Genomic DNA, 25447 nt, shown 5'->3' on the forward strand with positions numbered 1-25447 from the left:
AACTAGGTATTTCCATTGGCCAGGGCTTTATGATTCAGTACGGGATTATGTTAAGCGCTGTCATACGTGTCAGGTGGTTGGTTATTCAAATGATAACCCCCCAACCACCTTGCAGAGTATTCCTATGGATTCTGCTATTTTTGAGAAAATTGGTAGTGATCTGGTGGGCCCATTTAATAAGCCAACGCGTGGGGGTAAGAAATATATTTGCACAGTGTTTGATTATGCCTCACATATGGTTATAGCCACTCCTATGGCTACTACTTCTGCTGCAAATCTGGTTAAAGCTCTTTTAAATGTTATTTGCACTTGGGGAATTCCTAAAACTATTGTATCAGATTGGGGTCAAATATGATGTCTAATCTGACCCAGCAGGTGTTTGCTTTAGCAAAAGTTGATCATCATACCAGTATAGCCTTTCATCAAGGGAATGGCTTAGTGGAAGTCACTCAAAAAACATTAGTGAACATGCTGTGCAAATATGCTCTGGCTCATGGTAGTACTTGGGATAGTGAATTACCTTTTATGATAGCTGCTTACAATGACACTGTGCAAGAGAGTTTGGGTTTTGCCCCGAATGAGTTGGTATATGATAGGACCCTAAATAATCCCTTATCCCTGTTAAAGAGTCAATGGGAAGGTTTTGTGGATGCTAAACCTCAGCGTGTTGCTGCCTATTTCCAAAACTTACGGCACACTTTGTTGGATGTCTGGAAAGCAGCTCAAAGTAATTTAAAGGCTGCTCAGGAGAGTCAAAAGCGGTTTTATGATCATAAGGCTGTAGATAAAGAATTTTTTCCTAATGAAAAGGGGCTGATTTTGAAGCCAGTTAAGCCACATAAATTGAGTCCAAAGTGGCTGGGACCTGGCACTATTGTTCAGAGACTAAGTTCAGTGTGTTATTTAGTGGCCTGTCCAGAATTGCATTCCAAACCCCGAGAGTATCATGGGAACTCACTTAAAAATATTATGAGAGAACTGTTAATGTTGTGAGTTTGCAATCAGAGGAAGAGGATCTGTTTCAGGGTCTCCGTGATTTATTTGCAGAGTATCAAGCTTCATGCTGCCTTGATAATGTTTTGTCTAATTCCAACTTGTCTGAAGTGCAGGCTGCTCAACTATACAGTTTGTTAAAAAACTTTGAGTGTTTTTTGTGGGAGGCCTGAAAGAACTTATTTAATAACTCATCATGTTGATACTGGGGCTGCTGCTCCAGTTTCAAGTAGACCTTATCGGGTAAATGATGCTCATGCACAGGATGTGGCTAAGGAAATAGCTGAAATGCCTGAACTGGGTGTGATCGAACCTAGTCAGTCACCATGGTCATCACCTGTGGTATCAGTCCCAAAGAAAGATCAAAGCATAAGATTCTGTGTGGATTACCGTAAACGAAATGCTTTAACAGTGGCCGATTCTTTTCCTCTCCCTCGCATTGATTCGTTAGTAGAATGCCTAGGGAAAGCAAGGTTTATTTCTGTTTTTATTTGACCAAAGGTTATTGGCAGGTACCTTTGACTCTGGAAGCTGCCCTAAGATCTGCTTTTGTAACCCAACAAGGATTATATCAGTTTAAAATAATGCCTTTTGGGATGCGTAATAGAACTGCAACCTTTCAATGTTTGGTTAACATTATGATTAGTGGTCTGTCTGAGTACTGCTGTGCTTAGTTAGATGATACTGCTGTCTTTTCTGATAGTTGGGAACAACATCTGGAGCACGTGCAAAGTGTGCTTTGGCATATTAAGAAGGCCAATTTAACCATCAAGCTGTCTAAGTGTCAGTTTGGGTTGGCTACAGTAGATTACCTGGGACACAGAGTGGGATCTGGTACGATCAAGCCTTTGCAGGCCAAAGTGCAGTGCATTGTTGACTGGCCTATACCTACTACAAAGAAACAAGTTCAAGCCTACTTAGGATTGATAGGTTATTATAGAAAATTTATGGCCCTTTTTAGTACTCTGGCACTTCCCCTTACTGAGGTGTGTAAGAAAAGTTTGCCTACTAAAGTGAAGTGGACACCTGAATGTCAGAAAGCTTTTGAGGGCCTGAAACGTGCTTTGTTACAATCACCTGCTCTGCAGGCTCCTGACCCTACCCAACCATATGTGGTTCAAACGGATGCTTCTCATACTGGGAATGGATGTGTGCGCTTGCAAAGGGGTGCTGATGGGGAGCTGCACCCTATAGTGTTCTTGAGTAAGAAGCTTCTGCCAAGGGAGAGACATTTGTCTACTATTGAGAAGGAATGTTTAGCTCTTGTGTGGTCTCTCACAAAGCTTCGTAGTTATTTGTGGGGGCAGAAGCTTGACCTTCAAACTGATCATTCGCCTTTATGTTGGTTGAATAGGATAAAAAATTCTAATCAAAAATTACTTAGATGGAGTTTAACTTTACAAGATTTTAATTTTGTTGTGACCCATTTATCTGGAAAGGCTATAAGGGTGCTGATGCCCTTTCTAGAGTGTATTCGAGTGATTAAAAATGTAACTGATCTTTTTGTGTAGGAGCTTGAAAACATTGAAGATATATTTGTATGCTCTGGTGTTGGAGAGTATGGAAACTACTGACTGTTTTATTTGTAGAGTTAGATGAAAATTTTGAGTTAAACAACTCTAAATTTCATCTTGAAGGGAAAGGTGTAATGAAGATTTCTTTTAACGGGTATTGTGGATTTTAAAAAACCTAATCATATACATATATCTGGTGGTTTTGGTTTCTGGGCCGCTACCAATTTTTATTTTTCCAGCAGTGTTTTGGTTATGTGTGACCTTGAAAGGAGTTGTCTTAATCTCCTTCTAATTAATGGTTACTCACAGCTGCACTAGGAGAGTCAGCTTGGGTTGATTGGTTCTTCCGGGATGCCCATTTTTGGTTGTCCCAGCCAGCTGAGGGGGATTTATACTGTTTCCCAAAATCGCTTAGTCATTGTTGTTTTATTTGGCAAAAGCCGTCCTGCTTACCGGCTGGTGATTATGGGACTACGTAAGTAGTATTAGTTAGTTATATTTTATAATGTTGTTATTTTGCTTTCACCAGCCTATTCTGAAACTGCCTGCCAGCTCAATAAAGTAATATTTTTGCTTATCTTTGAGTTGTGTTGCCTTGTCTGTAACTGTAAAGAAAACACCTTGCTTTGTCTCGGTATGAGGGGAGTATAGGTTGTTACAGCAAGACCTGAAAAAAATAGTTAATGATAGGACATTCTGGAGGTCATGAATTCACAGGGTCACCCTAAGTCGGAAGCAACTTGATGGTTCATAACACACACATGCGCGTAAAAAATTAGTTGTATTGAGCATGTGTGAAATACCATCAAGTTGCAATGGACTTATGGCAACCCAAGAAAGGGGCTTTCAAGGCAAGTGAGAAGCAATGGTGGTTTGTCATTGACTTCCTCTGCAGAGTTTTCCTTGGTGGTCACCCATTCAGGTACTAATTCTGCTTAGTTTCTGAAATCTGATGAGATCAGGCTGTATTCCACATCTCTATTCCACATCTCCTAATCAAAAATTAGACTAAGAGGGGGTGTGAACAAAGGAATCTAGGCTAACACCTTTCCTTCCTTCTTTGTTTCCTTCTCAGACAGTGAAGAAATGGTGTTGAGCCATCAATTCTGTAAAAGTGTGAAAGCAGCTGCTGCAGCTCCACTCCAGGTAGGTAAGATGAGTTACATATAACTAACTGTCAGAAAAAACAAGGCATATCCAATTAACACTGATATTTTTGTAAAGACACTATAGCTTGGTTCTGCTCTCTGTTATTGATTCTCAGGCAAAACATATGTAGTATAGGGGCTCCAAGAATATTTAGTGCAGGGATGAAAGAATTCATGCCTAACATTGGAGAAGCTCTGAAGTTGCAAGAGAATCACACACTTCTGGCTCTCCACAAAGCTCGACACAAAGTAATATTCCAAACTCCCTCTATGTTGACTCTCCCATCAAATATAATCTAGATTTTTTTTGTAATATTCTTGGGGGGGGGGGGGTGCATATGAATGTTATACTTACAAATGTTAGCTTTTGTCGTGCACTATGTGTTCTTAAAATATTTTTCACTCGCTTATGGATCTCTTCTCCGTTAATTGGTGTAAGCCAACCAGAATGAAACCTAGAATAGAAAGAAGTTTTAAAAGGCATCACTTGGTGCGATTTTTATGTTATTTTTAAAAAAATATTTTTAAAAAGATTACTTTGTACCCATTTCCAAATAGTATTCATTTTTTTTTATTAAAAAAAATACGAATACTATTTGGAAATGGGTACCAAATCATCTTTGTCTGGTTTTCATAGGAGTTTATGAAGTAATTCATTATACAGGTCAGAAGTCACATTTCTAATTTCAGTGAAGTAGAACACATATTCATAGAATCGTAGAGTTGGAAGAGACCTCTAGGGTCATCTAGTCCAACCCCCTGCACAATGCAGGAAACTCACAAACACCTCCCCCTAAATTCACAAGATCTTCATTGCTGTTAGATAGACATCTAGCCTCTGTTTAAAAACTTCCAAGGAAGGAGAGCCCACTACCTCCTGAGGAAGCCTGTTCCACTGAGGAATCGCTCTGTCAGGAAGTTCTTCTTAATGTTGATCCGGAAACTCTTCTGATTTAATTTCAACCCACTGGTTCTGGTCCTACCTTCTGGGGCCACAGAAAACAATTCCACACCATCCTCTATAAGTACTTGAAGATGGTGATCATATCACCTCTCAGCCGCGTCCTCTCCAGGCTAAAGATGCCCAGCTCCTTCAACCTTTCCTCAAAGGACTTGATCTCCAGACCCCTCACCATCTTTGTTGCCCTCCTCTGGACCCTTTCCAGCTTGTCTATATCCTTCTTAAAATGTGGTGCCCAAAACTGAACACAATACTTCAGGTGAGGTCTTACCAGAGCAGAGTAAAGGGATACCATCACATTACGTGATCTGGACACTATACTTCTGTTGACACAGCCCAAAATTGCATTTGCCTTTTTAGCCATCGCATCACACTGTTGACTCATGTTCAGCGTATGATCCACTAAGACCCCTAGATTCTTTTCACACATACTACTGCTAAGACAAGTCTCCCCCATCCTATAACCATGCATTGGATTTTTCCTACCTAAATGCAGAACTTTACATTTATCCCTGTTAAAATGCATTTTACTTATATTAGCCCAGTTTTCCAGCCTGTCAAGGTCATCCTGTATCCTGTTTCTGTCTTCTTCTGTGTTTGCAATCCCTCCCAATTTAGTATCATCCGCAAATTTAATAAGCATTCCCTCTATTCCTTCATCCAAATCATTGATAAAGATGTTGAACAAAACAGGTCCCAGGACAGATCCTTGAGACACTCCACTTGTTACTCCTCTCCAAGAGGATGAGGAACTATTCACAAGCACTCTTCGGGTGCGATCTGTCAACCAGTTACAGATCCACCTAACGGTAACAGGATCCAAACCACATTTTACCAACATGTCAACAAGGATAGTATGTGGAAGCCTTACTGAAATCCAGACAAACGATGTCTAGAGCATTCCCCTGATCCAGCAAGGTAGTCACTTTCTCAAAATGAGAGATCAAGTTAGTCTGATATGACTTGTTCTTGAGAAAACCATGCTGGCTCTTATTGTGCGACTCTTATGCAGTAATATCTGTTACCAACTAAATTTTCTAGGCCTTTCTATCCTCCCCTCTCCCTGAAATCTGTTCCATCGTTATGAGGAAATTAAAAATCCATGTAGACATTTCTGTCCCAGCAATAATACAACAGTTCTTTGTTATAAATACAGATTTGGTAATTTTTTGTTGATAAAAATAGCTGAATAAAATTTTAGCCCTTTTGATATAATTGTGATGCCATTGTTAGGCCATTTTGCATGATTGTACAGTACTTTTTTGGACAGGAGAAATTATCACAGCTTCACAAATAAGATGCATGTCAAAATGGGTGGCAAGGCTTGAGTGGCACCCTATAGGAAGAGTACAGTACATATATATGGAATACAGGAGCTTTTCTTAGTTTTAAAAATCATAAATGCAATATAATTACTGGGCAATGACAAAATGTGATGGGCAATTTTGCTTAGTATTAAATTCTATAAATTCAACATCAGTTTTCATATTATACAAGTGGAGAACCCATAAGAACTTGCAGTGAGTATTTCATTTCCCCTTCTCAATTATTTTTTCTATTATTTAATTTTTTCCTTCCTTGAAAGCCACCATAGCCTTTTCCTACTTCCTTCTCACCCACCAGCCAACCTAACTATATCTGCCTTCCTTGTCTTCAGCTCTCCCTTCACCCAGCAGCCTCTCTCTACCTGAGAAAGCTATAGCCCAGTTGTGTGGCACTGGCCTCTTGGCTGAGCCCAGCTGTATGGTAGGAAACCTATAAGGACTTGCAGGGGGCAATTTACTTTCTTCTGTACCCCCCTCACCACATTGCTTCCTCTTTCCTTCTTCCTGGCAACCTCCATATCCTCAACTTTCCCTGCCTCCTCCTCATGCACTAACCAGCCTTTATTTTAACTGCCTCCATCTTCAGCTACATTTATTACTTTTTAAAAAATACTCTGCTTTATTTCCCAATGGGGGCCCAAAGCAGTTTATATCATTCTCTTCTCCTCCATTTTATCCTCACAAGAAACTTATGAGTTAAGAATGCAAAACTAATCAAAGATCACTCAGTGAACGTCTTTGTAAGAGTGGGAATTCAAAACTAGGTCTCCCAGATTCTAATCTGGAGCTCTAAGCACTACACAACAGTGGCTTTTGTGGTGTGGCTGCTGTAAAACAGTAACAAGCAGCTGGGTTTGGGTGAGTCATGCAAGTCGTATGGTAGCAAGTAGCCCAGTGGTTGCTGATGGACCTGGCCTTGATGAATCCTTCCTCAAAGATCAGAATAGCCCTCGGAAGCCCGACCTCTGTGTTTAACTGACAGAAACAAAGTCTTAAGGTGAATAATACTGTTTTGGTTGCCTAACAATAGCCTCTGAAGGAATCTGTTTCAAAGCTACTCTTTTTATCATTTATCATAAAAGTCACTCCTTTTATTATTTGGAGGGTTCTAATCCTCTCACCCCTTTATTTAAAAAAATATTTTGGGTAGGGTACAGATTGAAAACTTGAGGTGTTTTTCAGTTTTGTAGAAAGATCTGTCTTGTTTGGATCCAGTTTCTGGATTTAAATATACACAGATGTGTACACAATGTAAATTAGCTACACTGATGATGTATTTTACTTTTTTTTTTTTTGCAAGCCAGTTTTCTATGTCCCAAAATTTATCCCAAAACAAAACCCTAATATTCCACTTCTTCACTGAAAACTATGTATTTCTTCAGAAAATAACAGAACATTCCACTAGTGTGCACTGTGGCATTAGAAATGCTTACTGATCATGTAGCTCTCAACTTAATTTTCCAAATCAAAAAATGTCTGTATTAATAAAAACTCTATCTGCTCCTTTTTAATTGTCTAATTTTAGTCATGACTATAAAACCTAATCTTCTCTTTAAAGCATTATGTTAATATTTACACCAAAGTCACCACTCAACAAAGCAAAACCTAAAATTCAACACCTGTAATTTAAATTGAAACCATTTTATGACATGCTAACTTTGACTGGAAATATTCTATGAAGCTCATTTTCAAAAAGTAATTTCTCAAAACTATAAATAAAATTTCAGTATTGAAAAGACTCAATGACTGCCAATATAAAACCACCAGCTCCTTGCACATGGGAATAAGGCGTCAGTTTACTGCAGTGTTGGATAAATAGTTATATTGTTTTACATAACTTTATTCGGACAAAACAGAATAAACCTCTACCGCTGTATTCTTTGTCATATTTCCAATTTTCCTTGGGACTAGCAAACATTCCACAGTTACATCAGTTTAAATTGTTTATTGATTCCAAAAGATTGTATGAACACTTTGGATATATAGCTTGGTGACCTAGAATAAGCCAGATCAATAGAGAACTACTCATAATTCATTTCAGAGATGCTCTGCCGAGAGCAATCAACAGTACAAGCTATTTTCTCTTGCAATGTAGCTAAAAGCATTTATTTTTCCTTTCGTGAGATAAGGTTTTTTTTTCAAAAAAATCATGCAGACTGCAGCTTTTATTTTCCACCAAAGGAATCAAGAAAGGAATACAGAAATCTCAAAAACAGAGCTGAATATAACTACTGCATATTCACTAGGATAAAACAAGAGATTAGACTGACAAAGATAAGATTTGTCCACAAAAGTTATTTAAATAAGAGCTTACAACTAGGTTTTCGTGGAGATGACATTTAGATCACTCACTCGCATATAACAAGAAATGCTAGCATTGACTATCAGCACTAAATGCTAATTTATCTCCTGTCAGCAGAGTTATTACAAACGCATTCTGCCAAACACATTTGTGACTTTTCATGTATCCCTTCCCCTGCCATAGTGCTTCATACAGCTGAACTTCCATGGCTTCCATGAAGAAGAGGTAACTGAATCAATCAGATTTAAAGGCAGAGCAGTTGTTGGGGGGGGGAGGGGGGTGGCACAACACTACACACAAGAACAAACTACCACACAACAAAAATCAATAAAGTACTATAGGAATAGATGCACATCAAAAGAGCAGGCAACTAATATAGAATAGATTGTAGGAAAAGTTTAAATGAGTCTGAGAGCTTTCTAGTACAATAATCCTGATTAACAAATCTAGATACAGAAATTAATTTCTAAACAAGCTGGCAAGAATACATAATAACAACTGCCATGTGAAATCAGTGACAGTGTAACAAAACATTAATGATATTGCTTACTGATTCAATAAAGTGAGGTAGTTCATTACTTTTCCACTTTAGATATACCATTTTAATGAAGGAACACAGGTAACAAAAACACCTTGTGCCAGCTACATGGAAAGACAAGTGCCTTCCATCCCTTCCCATGTTCCTATTCCCAGCAAGGAGAGAGTCCCAGATGCCATCCCTCACCAGTCCTTACAGAGGCAACTAGCTTTTCCTTGTCAAAAGAAAGAAGGAAATCACTACACTGGCTATTTTTCTCTCACAGAGCTGTTTTTGTCTTCAATTAGGAACAAGAAGAGCAGTCACTAAAGAGAAAATGAAAAAGATATAAGAGTTCCTAAATAATTGGACCAGGCGCATATTATACAACAGAACTGTATAACCCTTCAAGCAAGTTCAAAAGATTTAACAGCCTGGATACTTTTATTTTATTTTTATTTATTTTTGTTAATTTATATTCCGCCCTTTCCCAGGCGGGCTCAGGGCAGATTACATTCAAATAAAACCAAGCAAGTACAATATAATAAAACCGATAAAACACAATTAAAACAGCAACACAACACAGTACAGTATATAAAGGAAGGCAGGCTCATAGTGCAGGTTGAAGTATAATCAGTGGCCCAAGTACAATTGTTCAATAACAGATCACTGTGGGGGTGGATAGCTGGTGGTTTAGGCAATAAGATAAAGGACGTCCGCCTCAACCAAACACCTGGAGGAACAGCTCCGTCTTACAGGCCCTACGGAAAGGTAACAAATCCAGTAGGGCCTGTATCTCCACTGGGAGCTGATTCCACCAGGATGGGGCCAGGGCCGAAAACGCCCTAGCCCTGGTCGAGGCAAGACGGACGTCCTTTGGGCCAGGGATAACCAGAATACGTTGGTTGGTGGATCGCAGCTGCCTTTGTGGCTCGTATGGGGAGAGGCAGTCTCACAGGTATGTTGGTCCCAGGCCATGTAAGGCTTTGAATGTCAGTACTAAAACCCTGAAACGGATTCGGTACTCAACTGGTAACCAGTGCAATGTGCACTGCATCAGTCGGCTGCTTGCCTGTACAGGCAATTCAATCAAAAGCCGTGCTGCCACATTTTGCACCCGTTGGAGTTTCCGGGCTCACAGGCAAGCCTGCGTACAGCGAGTTACAGAAGTCCAACCTGGAAGTAACTGTTGCATGGATCACTGTAGCTAGGTCCCGAGACATCAGATAGGGCACCAGCTGTTTGGCCTGCCGAAGGTGGTAAAAGACAGATCGCGCAACTGCTGTGACTTGGGCCTCCATGGAAAGGGAGGCATCCAGTATCACCCCCAAACTCTCACCTTCTGAGCTGGCACCAAAGGGGCACCATCTAGGGTGGGAAGTCGGATGCCCGATCCCAATCCCTTCTGATCCAGATACAGGACCTCCATCTTAGTTGGATTAGGCTTCAGCTGTCTTAACTGCAACCATCCCACCATGGCTTCTAATCCCCTGGTCGAATGGTCTGGGGCTGAGTCCGACCGGCCGTCCATCAACAGATAGAGCTGGGTGTCATCTGCATATTGATGACAACCCAGTCTGAAACCTCGGGCAATCTGGGCAAGGGGACGCATATAGATGTTGAACATCATTGGTGAGAGAATAGCTCTCTGTGGCACACCACATTCGAGTGGGTGCCGCAGAGAAGTCTGATCACCAATTGCCACCTTTTGTCCCCGACCATGGAGAAAGGAGGAATGTCACTGTAAGGCTACCCCTTGAACTCTGCAGTCAGCAAGGCAGTGGGTCATAAGATCGTAATTGACCGTGTCAAACGCTGCTGAAAGATCTAGCAACAATAGCAATGCTGATCTGCCTTGATCCAGATGCCTTCTGAGGTCGTCTGTGAGGGTGACCAGAGCAGTCTCTGTCCCATGACCAGGACGGAAGCCAGTCTGGAAGGGGTCGAGGGTAGAGGTTTGCTCCAGGAAAATGGTAAATTCAAGACTGGGCGATAATTGGCCAGGACCATTGGGTCCAGAGCTGGCTTTTTCAAAAGCGGGCGGGGCACTGCCTCTTTAAGTTTAGCCAGAAAAGTCCCTGTTTCCAAGGATAGATTAATAATATTGGCTAAAGAGCCCTGTAAACCCTCTCCACTTGCCTTAATAAGCCAAGATGGGCAAGTGGTCTGCTTCACCGCAGCCAAGATCCTGTCCACATCTTCCCGATTAAGACAGCTGAAGTGGTCTAATATAGGACTCAATATCAGGTAACGGGCTTCCAGTTCCCGTACTGTGTCAACCATGGCCGGGAGGTTTTGGCGGAGAGTCGAGATCTTATCTGCGAAATAGGTTGCAAAAGCCTCACAGCCAATTTCCAATTCACTCGCTTTTAGGTTGCCTGTAGGCACTGTGTTCAATGATCGAAATGTCCTAAATAATTGAGCCTGGACCTCTGGGGCACTTACAAATCCCTAGCTAGGCTGAGGAGAAATTTGGTATGGAATAGATCACAAGTCATTAACCATCTGGAAGTGGCAGAACATTGTAAAACTTGACAGTGAAGTGCACTACATATAACAGCAGTGAAAGTTGTTTATGTAATTAAGCTGATATGAAGTTCTGCAATATACCCATGTGGAGATCCATGGGGTTAGTGGTTACCTTGTACTTCACCTCTGTAGTCACAGTTGGGCTCCCACAGAGCCAGGAAAAGGCCTCATCTGAAAGGAGGGGAGGGGGTTCGCTCCACCTTGTTCTTCCTCCTCTCTTCTCAAGCCTCTTCCTCCGAAGCCTGGAGACAACCTGAAACCTCCTCCCTAGCTTGCAGTTTGGCTCTTTATATGGCCCCTATTTAATTGCACATAAACCCAAGAGTCTCACCCCATATTCCAACATCTTGTTTCTCTTTGCATACTGGCCAACAACAGCCCCCTGATAAAGGCACTGCTCAATCATGTGGCGGTGCTGTACTTCATACATTTTGGGTCGCAGCAGCCCTTGAAGTGGTTGTCAACCCAATGGCTGGAGCCAGGACAGGTTCACCCAAGGCAACTTGGGCAAGCCTGGGGAGCAAGAAGGTCCAACCTTGGATAGGCCATCTACTTGGCATCCTGACCCCAAAGTGTTTTCTCTGTAGTATCTGTCTTTAATGCCAGAGTAACATCTGTTCAATTCCAATGCAGCATCATTGCTTTCATCAATGTTCCAAAAATGGTGCTAAACACAGTCCAACCTAAGTATTTCTTGTTCACCAGAACAGAATTCATACTCTGAACAACTCTTCAGATGCTGCTCACCCAAAGTAGTCAAAGTCGCTACCCACCCAAAATACTGAAAATAATATCAAGATTTAACTGTACCACACTGTGTAATCTGAAATAGATGAGAGATTACCTGTCTCTGAGTGATGAACGATTTAAAACAGGAGTTGAAGAATACTTTTGCAGTGATGGGGGAGCTGAATGCCAAGTTGAATGGAACTGCCTATCAGCTATATATGAGACATCAGCATTGTTAGAAAAACCACTGAAGTCTTTCACACGATGTGCCCTGATAATCTGACAGAAACACAAAAATGATAGCATTATGTTTTAAAAAGACATACAGGTACATCATGCTCACTTCCTTGCGTATATCAGAATATTAACTATAGGTCAGTGGAAACTGATATTAATACAGACCATATGTGTCATTGTTTTGCCTATCATCTCACAGCAGAAGTGGAAATAACTATACTATTAATCCAGAGATGTCCTTTTTTCTTCCCACTTCAAACCGAATAATCTCTCACTGGCCCAAGCAAACCTGTTCACACTTAAAAGTTGCTCCAAGCAGTGAAAAGAGGGACCTTCAACACATTATCGGCACATGCTGTGGGAAAGAACAATGGGTGTAAAAAGCTTCTCTGGCAGGGTGATTATACAGGGTGATGCACCATTGGTAGCCAATGGGATGTTAAGTTGCCTATCACAACCACAGCTGTTCATTTACAAAGCAACCACCTCTATCTGGCATAACTGACAACTATGATTAAAGAATGTGGAGTGTATTCTGTCAGGAAAGGAGTCTTTGCTAAGAAGCATGCAAGAGTGTTCTTCACCTGTTTCCCCAGTGTTTCCAGGAGCTGGCAGAAGTGGTGTAAGATGTGATGCTGAATATGCCTAGACTGATCACACCTTCTGACTACCGGAGTTGAAAGATGGAGAATTGACACGCTTCTTTTAGGAGGAGCGGACCGGAACCTTTGTTTTGGGCATAAAAGGCGATCCTAACGCCTGCTGCCTACATTTTCCAGAAAGAGAACTGTCTAAGACGTGCTTGAAGAATTTTGAGGGGATTTACTTTGGCTGGCGAGGAATCCCAGCGGGGTTCTTTTCCAGCTTTGAAGAGTCCCCAATGAAGAATTGCATTCCATCGTCCACAAAGGGTCTCTGGGGCCATTAAATTGGCTTAAATTCATCAAGACTCCAACTTTCTATGGATTACAATAACATCTGAAGGTGAACGGAACGGTGTGCAGAAGAATAGACTTTCGTTAAGGTAAAAAATCTTTATCTATCACTCCAGGACTAAAATAAAACTTTTAAAATAAAAAGATTAAGATCTGGAACTAACTGTAAGAGCATAAAGTTAAGAAGAAGGGGGTAAATTTGAAACTTCTGGGAACTAAGCTAAGCAGGAAAGTACAGAAAAATAACTGATGTTTGAAACATCTGTGGCTTTGAACCCCCTCCCCCTGACATAACAGAGTTGCTGATCTTCAAGATGACACAGGAAGTGACGTTTTACAACTATCGTGGGATTACCAACCATTGAGAACAAGGCTTCACAGCCAGAAAGTCGGGAAGTCTTTAAGTCTCCTGGCCACCTCTGCAACCAAAAACCATTGTGAAACAGTGGTGGCCATTAAAGAAGGGTCAAAGGTTTTAAACTTTTTAAAATAGAACGAGACTTTAAAATTTATAAAACCGGCAGGAATCATCCCAAAAAGGTGAAATATTTTGGACTATATGTTTGAAATTAAAATGTAAGGGCTATTGGAAAAAGGAAAACTTTTTTAAAAACGGGCTTGGAAAAGTCGCGGCTGCCATTTTGGAAAAATTAAGAACTTTAAAAATTAATACCTTGAGCTAGGAAGCTCAGAGGACGACGATTTTAGGCTTGTTGGAAAGGGCATGCTCTAATCTATTGAACTCTGTCATCAGATTGCTGATTGGTGAAGTCAACTCAAGAACCCATTTTATGCAATGGGAGGACAGTGATGTCTGACCAGAAGTTGGGACCAAGGCTTACACGTCTGAGAGCAGCCTCTGTGGGGGAAGGAAAAATGGCCAAACAAGTGCAAGAACAACTGGATGTTATGGAGGCAAGACTGATGAAGGTGATGAAAGTTCTAATACCTGGAAGTGAGAACAAACTTACTAAAGAAATAAATTCCAGTGCTGAGGAAGTCAAGAAAGAGATTAAAAAAGAGATTAATGATCTCAGAAAAGAGTCACAAGCAACAGCACAGAAGACACAAGAAATAGAAGCTAAAGTTAAGGACCAAGATGCTACTATTAAGAAGATGCAGGAGAAAGCAATATTACAAGACTGTAAGCTAATGGAAAACATGATTCGCTTGAGGTGTGCCTAAAAAAGATCAAGAGGACTTAAAGAAGTACATTTCAACAATCATTGCTGAGTATATGGGAGATGACCCTGAGGTGATGGGACATTTGTGTGACTATGTTTATAGGGTCAACTCAGAATTTGCTAGAAAGCGCAAGCTACCAAGGGATGTGGTAGTAAAATTTACTACAAGAGATATGGTGGGAAGGATTTTAAGTCAACAATTTGAAAATCCAATGGTAGTAGAGGAAAGCAGAGTAAGAATAATGAAGGAGCTGCCAAGGAAGGTCATAAGTGACAGAAGACAGTTTAAGAAACTGACAGACAAGCTAAGAGAGAAGGTAATAAGATACCTGAAGGTCTTAGCTTTGAGTATAAAAGACTGAGAACTACAATAATAGATACTCAAGGCATGGAGAGGTTTTTGGAGGACAATAAAGAATTTGGAGATACAGAATAATTGAAGAATCACTATGGATTACAATTTCTTGGAATGTAAATGCACTTAATTCACTGCAAAAAAGAAAAGCAACGTTTCATTGGATTAAAAAACAAAAATGTAATATAGTTTGTCTACAAGAAGTACATATCAAACAAATGGATTATAATTTTTTATGGAATTTATCTTTGGGTGAAGAATTCTTCTCATTAGCTAAAGAAAAAAAATGGAGTGATTTTTTATGTTAAAAAAGAACTAGAGCCAAAGTTGATTTTTAAAGACAGTGAAGGTAGATATGCTGCAGTGGAGGTGCTGATGAATGAGAAAAAAACGTTGTTACTGGGACTCTATGCCCCAAATGGGGCAAAGGATGCTTTTTCCAAAGATGTTACGCAACAACTAGATCAAGTGACATATGATCAGATAATGATAATGGGAGATTTTAATAGAACTATTAACAATTCTTTGGACAGATCTGGGGGAAAAAATAAAGATGGCAACTGCCAGTCATTTTTGAACTAATTAAACAAGAAAGCTTGGAAGATGTATGGAGAAAATTCAATCCTAATATGCATGATTACACTTTCTTTTCAGCAAGGCATAACTCCTTCTCAAGAATTGACATGTTATGGCTTACTAAAGACTCGGGGGATTTATTACATAAAAAATAGAGATTCTTCTGAAAATAGGTGCAGACCATAATCCATTAATGTGGTTGGCAAAAGATAGGAAAAAGGTGAGGAGATGGAGGATAAATGAAGATTTATTGCAAAAAGTGGAAGTAGTGGCATTTCTTGAAAAAGAAACTAAAGCTTTCTTCCAAATAAATGAAAATCAGGATGTTCAGTTTCAAACCATGTGGGACGCTTATAAAGCTGTGATGAGAGGAATATTAATTACATTGAACAATAAAGATAAAAGAGACAAAGAAAAACAAATGGTGGATTTACAAAAAGAAATAGGTAAAAATGAGAAGGAACTGATAAAAAGACTGGGGAAAAAGAAAATTTTGCGGGAAATTACAATATTACAGGGTCAATTGAGTCACTTATTGAATAAAGAGGTGGAATGGAACTTAAAAAGACTGCAGCAGAAATCCTTTGAGGGTGCTAATAAACCTGGGATATATTTGGCATGGCAAACGAAGAAAAAAGAGAATAAATTTATAAACAAAATTTTATCAGAAGGGAAAGAAATTATGGATTAAGCTGGAATTAAAAGGGAATATTATAAATATTATGTTAAACTATTTAAAGGTCAACAAGCAGACAGAAAGAAAGTAAAAGCGTATTTACAGAGAATAAAAGTAAAGCCCTTAACAGAAAGCATGGAAAAAACTTTAAATGAACCAACTGAAAAAGTTGAAATAGAAACAGCAATAAATTCAACAAGACAAGGCTGCCCTCTATCTTCGTTGTTATTTATAATGACTTTAGAGATTTTGCTGATGCAAATCAAAGAGGACAAAGAAATAGAGGAACTGAAGTTGAAAGGTTTTTCTTACAAATATAGGGCATTTGCAGACGATGTGATGTTCATTAATGAAAACCCACTACAAGTGACGCCCTTGTTGTTAAATTTTTATTTTTTATTTTTTTTTATTTTATTCTATAATTTATACCCCGCCCTTCCCATAAAATGGCTCAGGGCGGCTCACAGCAAAGGATAAAACAATAAAACAAAGTACAGAGTTATTACATTTAAATAGTCGAAGCATTTAAAGACCTAAAAACCTTAAATTCTTAACATTAAAACTATACAGTATAATTCACAGAAGTCTAATAAGCTACATTTATCCAGTCAGGCGTAGGCTAACCGGAAGAGGGTTGTCTTACAGGCCCTGCGGAACTGAGTACGATCCCGCAGGGCCCTCACCTCTTCCGGTAGCTGGTTCCACCATGTAGGGGCCATTGTAGAAAAGGCCCTGTCTCTGGTTGTCTTGAGACGGACTTCCTTAGGCCCGGGGATGGTGAGAAGGTTTTGAGTCCCAGACCTCAGTACTCTCTGGGGAACATGTGGGGAGAGACGGTCCCTCAGGTAGGCAGGTCCCAGGCCATATAGGGCTTTAAAGGTAATGACCAGCACCTTGTACCGGACTCGGTATGTTATTGGGAGCCAGTGCAAAGCCCGAAGATCCGGCCGAATGTGCCCCCACCTTGGGAGGCCCAATAACAGCCGGGCCGCGGCATTCTGCACCAGCTGCAATTTCCGGGTCCGGCACAGGGGCAGCCCCATGTAGAGGGCATTACAGTAATCCAACCTCGAGGTGACCGTAGCGTGGATCACTGTTGCTAGGTCGTCGCGGTCCAGGAAGGGGGCCAACTGCCTTGCCCGTCTAAGATGAAAAAACGCGGACTTGGCAGTGGTCGCTATCTGAGCCTCCATCTTTAGGGACGGCTCTAGTAGCACCCCCAGGCTCTTGACCCTGTCCGCCGCCATCAGCGGCGCACCGTCAAAAGCTGGCAGGGGGATTTCCCCCCCTGGTCCTCGACGGCCCAAACAAAGGACCTCTGTCTTCGCAGGATTCAGTCTCAGTCCACTCAGTCTGAGCCACTCGGCCACGGCCTGTAGTGCCCGGTCTAGATTTTCTGGGGTGCAGACCGGTCGGCCGTCCATAAGTAGATAGAGCTGGGTGTCATCAGCATACTGGTGACACCCCAGCCCATACCTTCGGGCAATCTGGGCAAGAGGTCGCATATAGATGTTAAATAACATCAGGGAGAGAACCGCTCCCTGGGGCACTCCACAATTAAGTGTGTGCCTCCGGGATAGTTCCCCCCCAATCGCGACCCTTTGTCCCCGACCTTCAAGGAAGGAGGAAAGCCACTGCAAGGCCAGCCCCTGAATCCCCACGTCAGCAAGGCGGCAAGTCAGTAACCGATGGTTGACCGTAAAATTAAAGCGTATGGAGAGTTGGCGGGCTTTCATATTAATAAAGAAATTAGGAAAAGCATCGGGTCCTGACGGTTTTTCAGCAAAATTTTATAAAGTTCTGGTAGATACATTAGTACCCAAACTTCAAAAATTGATGAATAGTATCAGAGAAGTTGGGAAAGTGCCAAATACATGGAGGGAAGCAATTATTTCATTGATTCCAAAAGAAGATAGAGATGCCACAAATGTTAAGAATTATAGACAGATTTCGCTACTCAACAATGACTATAAAATATATGCTAGGATACTAACAGAACGGCTCAAACAGCATTTGAATGTTTTTATACAAGAGGAGCAAGCAGGTTTCCTCCCCAGAAGGTAAATAAGAGACAATATCAGAACAGTAATAGATATTGTAGAATACTATGTAAAGCATCCGGAAAAAGAGGTTGAATTATTTTTTGCCGACACAGAGAAAGCTTTTGATAATCTGAATTGGGACTTTATGTTTGTGGTGACGGAGAAATTGAAATTGGGAGATGATTTTATAAGAATGGTCAAGGCAATTTATACAGAACAACAAGCTAAACTTTGTGTAAATGCAGACTTGACAGAACAAATGATAATTAGTAAAGGAACAAGACAAGGCTGCCCTCTATCTTCATTGTTATTTATAATGACTTTAGAGATTTTGCTGATGCAAATCAAAGAGGACAAAGAAATAGAGGAACTGAAGTTGAAAGGTTTTTCTTACAAATATAGGGAATTTGCAGACGATGTGATGTTCATTAATGAAAACCCACTACAAGTGACGCCCTTGTTGTTAAATAAAATTAAAGCGTATGGAGAGTTGGCGGGCTTTCATATTAATAAAGAAAAATTGAAAATTTTAAGAAAGAATGTCATTGAGCAAGCAGAAAGAATTACAAAGCTTAACTGGATGTGAAGTTACCTCAAAAGTAAAATATTTAGGTGTAGAGATTATGATGAGAAATATTGATTTGTATAAAAATAACTACGAAAAGCTTTGGCGTAAAATTGAAGTAGATATGTTAAAATGGAACAAACTGAATATGTCTATGCTGGGTAGGATCTCTGCAATCAAAATGAATGTTCTACCAAGAATGATGTTTCTTTTCCAAACTATTCCAATAGTGAAAGACAATAAACAATTAAATTTTTGGCAAAAAATGATTTCAGAATTTGTATGGGCGGGTAAAAAACCAAGAATCAAAATGAAAATTCTGATCGATGAGAAAGAAAGGAGTGGTTTCAAATTGCCTGACTTTAAGTTATATCACGATGCAATTTGTTTGGTTTGGATTAAGGACTGGATAACTTTGCTCAACAGAAAATTACTGGCATTAGAAGACCATGGAAATATTTTTGGTTGGCATGCCTATATATATTATGGAAAGGAGAAGATGGATGGATTTTCCTCACATCATTATATAAGAAGAAACTTGTTGAATACTTGGAAAAAATATAACAAATATGGTGATGAGAGAAAACCGTTATGGATTGTGCCAACAGAAGTTATAAAGTTGTCTTCAGACCCACAGGAAGATAAATGGCTATCATATAAACAACTGCTAAAAATACAGGGAGGCAAGGTGGAACTAAAACCGATGGAAGAATTGCAGGATAAATTTAATTGGTATCAACTGAGACAAATTAAAAGCTTGGTGGAGCATGATATTAGAACTACAGGGATAACGCAAGATCAAACAGAACTGGAAAAAATGCTGTTGGGAGAAGATGAAAAATTGATTTCGAGGATGTACAAGTTACTATTGAAATGGTCTACAGAAGATGAAGTAGTGAACCTCAAGTGATAAAATGGGCAATAAATATGAATAAAGAAATACAAATGGAGACAAGGGAACACCTATGGAAGAACTCTATGAAAATATCAACATGTTACAATATAAAAGAGAACTATTTGAAAATGCTGTATAGGTGGTATATGACACCTAATTAATTAGCAAAAATAAATAACCAAGTATCAGATAGGTGTTGGAAGTACAAAAAACATGAAGTTTCTTTCTACCATATGTGGTGGACTTGCGAAAAAGCGAAGCAATTATGACAAATGATTCAACAAGAGATTTCGGAAATCTTGGGTTATAACATCAAGAGAGCACCAGAGATCTTTCTTGTGGGATTACAAATGGAAAGTTTTCCGAAGCGAGATAGAACACTGGTGTGGTATTCGCTTTCAGCTGCGAGGACATTATATGCGCAAATATGGAAGCAAGATAAAATACCAGAGAAATGGGACTGGATCTTAAAAGTACTACACTGGAGTGAAATGGATAAGCTTACTAGAATCTTAAAAGACTGTAATTCAGAAAAAATTAAAGATGACTGGGAGAAATTTCAAAAATATATTGAAAAACAATGGAAAGTGAAGAGACACTTCGTGATTTTTGACAACATTAACTGAATTATTTACTGAGAAGATAAAGCTGCAAATATTGACTCTTGTTTTACTATGTAATTTAGCAGAAGGTTAGACTATGAGATAAATAGAGGATTAATTATAATAATAATAATTACATAGTCTTGGTTTATCCTGTGTTAAGATAACTGCAATTTTTAGTGAAGATTCTATAATTGTGAATTTTACCTTTATTTTCTTTTTAATTGATTTGAGCACCAATGGAGGTCATGAAAACGAGGAGGTGGGTAGAGGAGGGAATTTTGTAGTGTATTGATTAATACCTTTAAGTATATGTTTGATGAATATTTTTCAATATATTGCAAAACAATAAACATTGGTTTACACAAAAAAAGATGTCTGGCGCATTCTTAATATTATAATCCAAAATTTTTGAGATCTCTTGCTGAATCATTTGCCAAAATTGTTTTGCCTTTTCACAAGTCCACCACACATGGTAGAAAGATCCTTCATGTTTTTTACATTTCCAACATCTGTCTGACACCTGATTATTCATTTTTGCCAGTTTCTTACGTGTCATATACCACCTATATAACATTTTGAAACAGTTTTCTTTAATGTTATAACATGTCAATATCTTCATAGAGTTCTTCCGTAAGTACTCCCATGACTCCATCTGTATTTCCTTATTTCTATTTATTGCCCATTTTATAATTTGAGATTTGACTACTTCATCTTCCGTAGACAATTTCAACAGTAGTTTATAAATTCTTGAAATAAATTTTTCGTTATCACCAAACAGCATTCTTCAGTTCTGTTTGTTCTCGTCTTATTCCATCATTTTTAATGTCCTGTTCAAGCAAACTCTTAATCTGTTGCAACTGAAACCAGTTATATGTATATTGTAATTCTTCTGCCGATTTTAATTCCACTTTCCCTCCATGTATTTTTAACAATTGTTTGTATGATAGCCATTTCTCTTCATTGATATCAGAATATAATTTTATTACTTCTGTTGGCACAATCGAAAGCAGTTTCCTTTCATCTCCGTATCTTTTATATTTTAGCCATGTATTTAACAAATTGCTTCTTACATAGTGATGTGTGAAAAACCCATCCATCTTACTTTTCGCATAACACATATATGCATGCCAACCAAAAACATTTCCATGACATTCTAGTACTAGTAGTTTTCTATTTAATAACGTCATCCATTCCTTAATCCACACCAGGCATACTGCATCATTATGCAACCTTAAATCAGGTAGTCGGAAACCTCCCTTTTCTTTTGCATCAATCAAAATTTTCATTTTAATTCTTGTATTTTTCCCGGTCCATACAAATTCTGAGATTTTCCCTTGCCATCTGCTAAATTGTTTATTATCTTTCACTATTGGAATTGTTTGAAACAGGAACATAATTCTTGGTAAGACATTCATTTTAATTGCGGAAATTCTGCCCAGTAAAGACAAATTCAACTTGTTCCATTTTATCAAATCTCCATCAATCTTACACCAAAGCTTCTCATAATTATTTTTGTACACATCAATATTTTTTGTTGTGATTTCCACACCTAAATATTTTACTTTCGAAGTAACTTCACATTATGTTAAATTTTGTAGTTCTTTGTTTACTCTTTGACATATTTTTACATAATATTTTCGACTTTTCTTTGTTTATGTAAAAACCTGCCAGTTCTCCATACTCTTGTATCTTACGAAGCAGCAATGGTGTTATACGAGTGGGATTTTCATTTATAAAACATTACATCTTCTGCAAACACTCTGTATTTATAAGAAAAACCTCTCATTTTCAAACCCTCTATCTCCTTATCTTCTTGAATTTGCATAAGCAAAACCTCTAAAGTCATTATAAATATCAATGGAGATAGAGGGAAACCTTGTCTTGTTCCTTTACTAATTGTCATCTTTTCCGTCAAGTCTGCATTTATACAGAGTCTTGCTTGTTGTTCGGTATATATCGCCTTCACCATTATAAAATCTTCTCCCAGTCTCATTTTTTCCATCACTACAAACATAAAATCCCATTGCACATTATCAAATGCTTTCTCTGCATCTGCAAAAAATAATGCTACTTCTTTTTCCGGGTGTTTCTTGTAATATTCAATAATATCTACCACTGTTCTAATATTATCTCTAATTTGCCTCCTGGGAAGAAATCCTGCTTGCTCTTCTTTAATAACATTCTTCAAATGCTGTTTAAGACGTTCTGCTAAAATTCTAGCATATATTTTATAGTCATTATTAAGTAGTGAAATTGGTCTATAGTTTATTACGTTCGTGGCATCTCTGTCTTCTTTCAGTATCAACGAAACTACTGCTTCTTTCCATGTGTTAGGTATTTTCCCATCTGTTCTTATAATATTCATCAATTTCTGAAGTTTTGGTGATACGCCTCCACAAGCACTTTATAAAATTTTGCCGTAAAACCATCAGGACCGGGTGTTTTCCCTAATTTCATTGAATTAATTGCCACCTCTACTTCTCCTCTTTCAATTGGTTGATTTAATACCTTCTCCATATTTTCTGTTAAGGGGTTTGTTTTGATTTTCTGTAAATACACTTCAATTTTTCCTTTGTCCACCTTTTGACCTTTAAACAACTTGGTGTAATTCTCTTTTAATTCCTTCCTGGTCAACAATATCCTTACCTCCCGATACTATTTTGTTAATAATTTTATTCTCACTTTTTTTCTTCATTGACCAGGCCAAATATTTTCCAGGTTTATTTGCTCCTTCAAAAGATTTCTGTTGAAATCTTTTTAAATTCCATTCCACTTCTTTGTTTAACAAATGTCTCAATTGACTTTGTAATATTGTAATCTCAATTAACTTTGTAATATTGTAATCTCCCTTATAATTTTCTTTTTCCCAGGACTCTTTTTAAGCTCCTTCTCTTTTACAATCTCTTTCTGAATATCTACCATTAGCTTGTCTTTGGCTCTTTTATCTTTATTGTTCAATGTAATTAAAATACCCCTTATTACCGCTTTATATGCGTCCCACACAGTTTGAAATTGAATGTCCTCTTTTTCATTTATCTGAAAGAAAGACTTGGTCTCCTTTTCCAGAGACACCACTACTTTCTTTTTCTGTAGCAAATCTTCATTTAGCCGCCATCTTAGAGTCTTTTTCACGGGTTTTGTAGACCACATTAATGGATTGTGGTCTGCTCCTACTTTAGGAAGAATCTCTATTTTTATTAGGGTTTGTAGAATCTTTTGGGCTCAAGTGCCGTGTTCTACTGGAGAAAGTTTTCCTTCCAGATGTTTCGTTCTCAGCTGCAGAGAATATCCTCAGTGGCGTTGCAGCCGGAGCAGGTGCTCTGACCTTCTTGGCTGCTTTGCATTTGCAACGCCACTGAGGATGTTCTCCGCAGCTGAGAACGAAACGTCTGGAAGGAAAACTTTCTCCAGTAGAACATGGCACTTGAGCCCGAAAGATTCTACAAACCCTAATGATGTTACCAGCCGTGAAAACCTGAAATCTTTGATAATCTCTATTTTTTTCGTTATAAATCCAAGATTTTTTGTACTCCATAACATATCAATTATTGAGAAAGAATTATGCCTTGCTGAAAAGAAAGTGTAATCACGTTCTTTAGGGTTAAATTCCCTCCATATATCTTCCAGACTGTGACGGAATCAAAGGGTTAGTGGAGAAGCTGAGGACTCAGAGAGCCCTGAGTCATGTGACCCGAAGGTGGGGGCCAGAGGTGCTCAGAACTCTCAAGTCCTGAGTGACAGCTATCGGCTCAGAGGTTAACTGTCAGAAAAAAAAGTCAGAAAGGGAGAGTTGGACTCAGAGTGTGGTGAGAGAGGCTTGGTGTAAAGTGAAGCTCTATATACACTCTGTGAAATCAGCCAGGTGGCTGAGTATGAGACATATCTCTAGGTCACAAGTGCCCTCTAAGGAAGAGGAAGGTGACAGAGAGTGTCTAAGTGGAAGACCTTAGTGGTCACAGACATATGATACACTGCTCCTAGGAGTTTACAAGGTGGCTGAGGGAGAGCTGTGGGTCTGAGGGAGTCAGGAGAGCTGGGGTTTGTCAAACCAGACGACTCAAGGGACCAGGCACTCAAAGCCCAAGAGGCCAGCCTGATTTAAGTTTAGGAGAGTGGATTAAAAGAAGAACTGTGTACCCTGAAATACCTCAGAGCATTGCTGGAGGGTCTAGCCAGCATACTGTATAGGAAATGTTATTCCTACAAGATACAAACTAGCCTCTGTACAGACATCCCATCCCCCACTTAAAGCCTATTTTGTAAATAAAGAACTATAGTTCGCTGTTACCTTCTCTGGTGCCTGTGTGATTGGGAAAGACTTCAAATCTGCAGTGGTCCCCTGCTCATCTAATGTATCAGACCCCCGAAGAGACTAACGTATATTTAGCTGCCCTTGCTGAGGCAGGAGGCGATAGGCTGGCGTCACCATAGCAGAGGGTGTGATACAGACTTTCTTGTTTTACTAACTCAAAAAATGACTTTGATAATTTTCCTTAAATATTTTTTTCTCAGATCTGTCCAGAATGTTTTTACCTGTTCCATTAAAATCCCCCATTAGCATAATTTGCTCATATGTCACTTGGTCTAATTGTTTTATAATGTCTTTAAAGAAAGAATCTTTTGCTTTATTTGGGGCATACAGTCCCAATAACAAACTTCTTTTATAGTTCAACGTCACTTCCACTGCAATATATCTGCCATCATCATCCTTAAAAATCAATTTTGGGTCCAATTCTTGTTTAACATAGAAAACAACTCCCCATTTTTTCTCCAGTGAACAGAATTCCACACCCAGTTGTTTATTCCATAAAAATTTATAATCCATTTTTAATGTGTACTTCTTGTAGGCAAATTATATTACATTTTTGTTTCTCAATCCAATGAAACGTTGCCTTTTTTTGTGGTGAATAAGTCTATTTACATTCCAAGATATTAATTTGTAATCCATCATGATTTTCTATTTTTAGTCTGTACCCCCAAACTCCTTATGTTCATCCAAAAACTTCGTAATTTCTTGTGTGCTTGTAATTGTAAATCTCTTTCCTGTATGTTCAAAACTTAAACCCTCTGGAAGTATCCATCTGTATCTCATTTCATTTTCTCTCAGCTTTTGTTTTTTGTATAATCTCCTGTCATTCCTTGGCAATTCTTTCATGATTCTTACACTACTGCCAACCACCCCCAATGCATTTTCAAATTGTTTACTTAGAATCTTTCCCATCATATCTCTTGTCACAAATCTTACAACCACATTTCTTGGTAGTTTGTTTTTTCTGGCATACTCTGAATTAACCCTGTAAATATAATCATACAAATAACTAGTTTCATCAGGGTCATCCCCCCCAAATAGCAATGATTT

The 25447-nt window shown here is 39.0% G+C and overlaps 1 protein-coding gene across 1 annotated transcript in view; it reads right to left on the reverse strand.

Moving 5' to 3' along the window:
* Positions 1-25447, reverse strand: part of SPATA6 (spermatogenesis associated 6) — a 56604-nt gene that overhangs the window by 8039 nt on the left and 23118 nt on the right. The window contains exons 10-11 of the mRNA XM_060231789.1: positions 12134-12297; positions 4011-4110 (exon numbers count right to left, since the gene is read on the reverse strand). Of these exons, the coding sequence (XP_060087772.1) occupies positions 4011-4110; positions 12134-12297 (264 nt within the window). The remainder of the gene's footprint in view (positions 1-4010; positions 4111-12133; positions 12298-25447) is intronic.

The sequence above is a fragment of the Heteronotia binoei genome, chromosome 2 (assembly GCF_032191835.1).
Source record: "Heteronotia binoei isolate CCM8104 ecotype False Entrance Well chromosome 2, APGP_CSIRO_Hbin_v1, whole genome shotgun sequence".
Taxonomy (NCBI): Eukaryota; Metazoa; Chordata; class Lepidosauria; order Squamata; family Gekkonidae; genus Heteronotia; species Heteronotia binoei.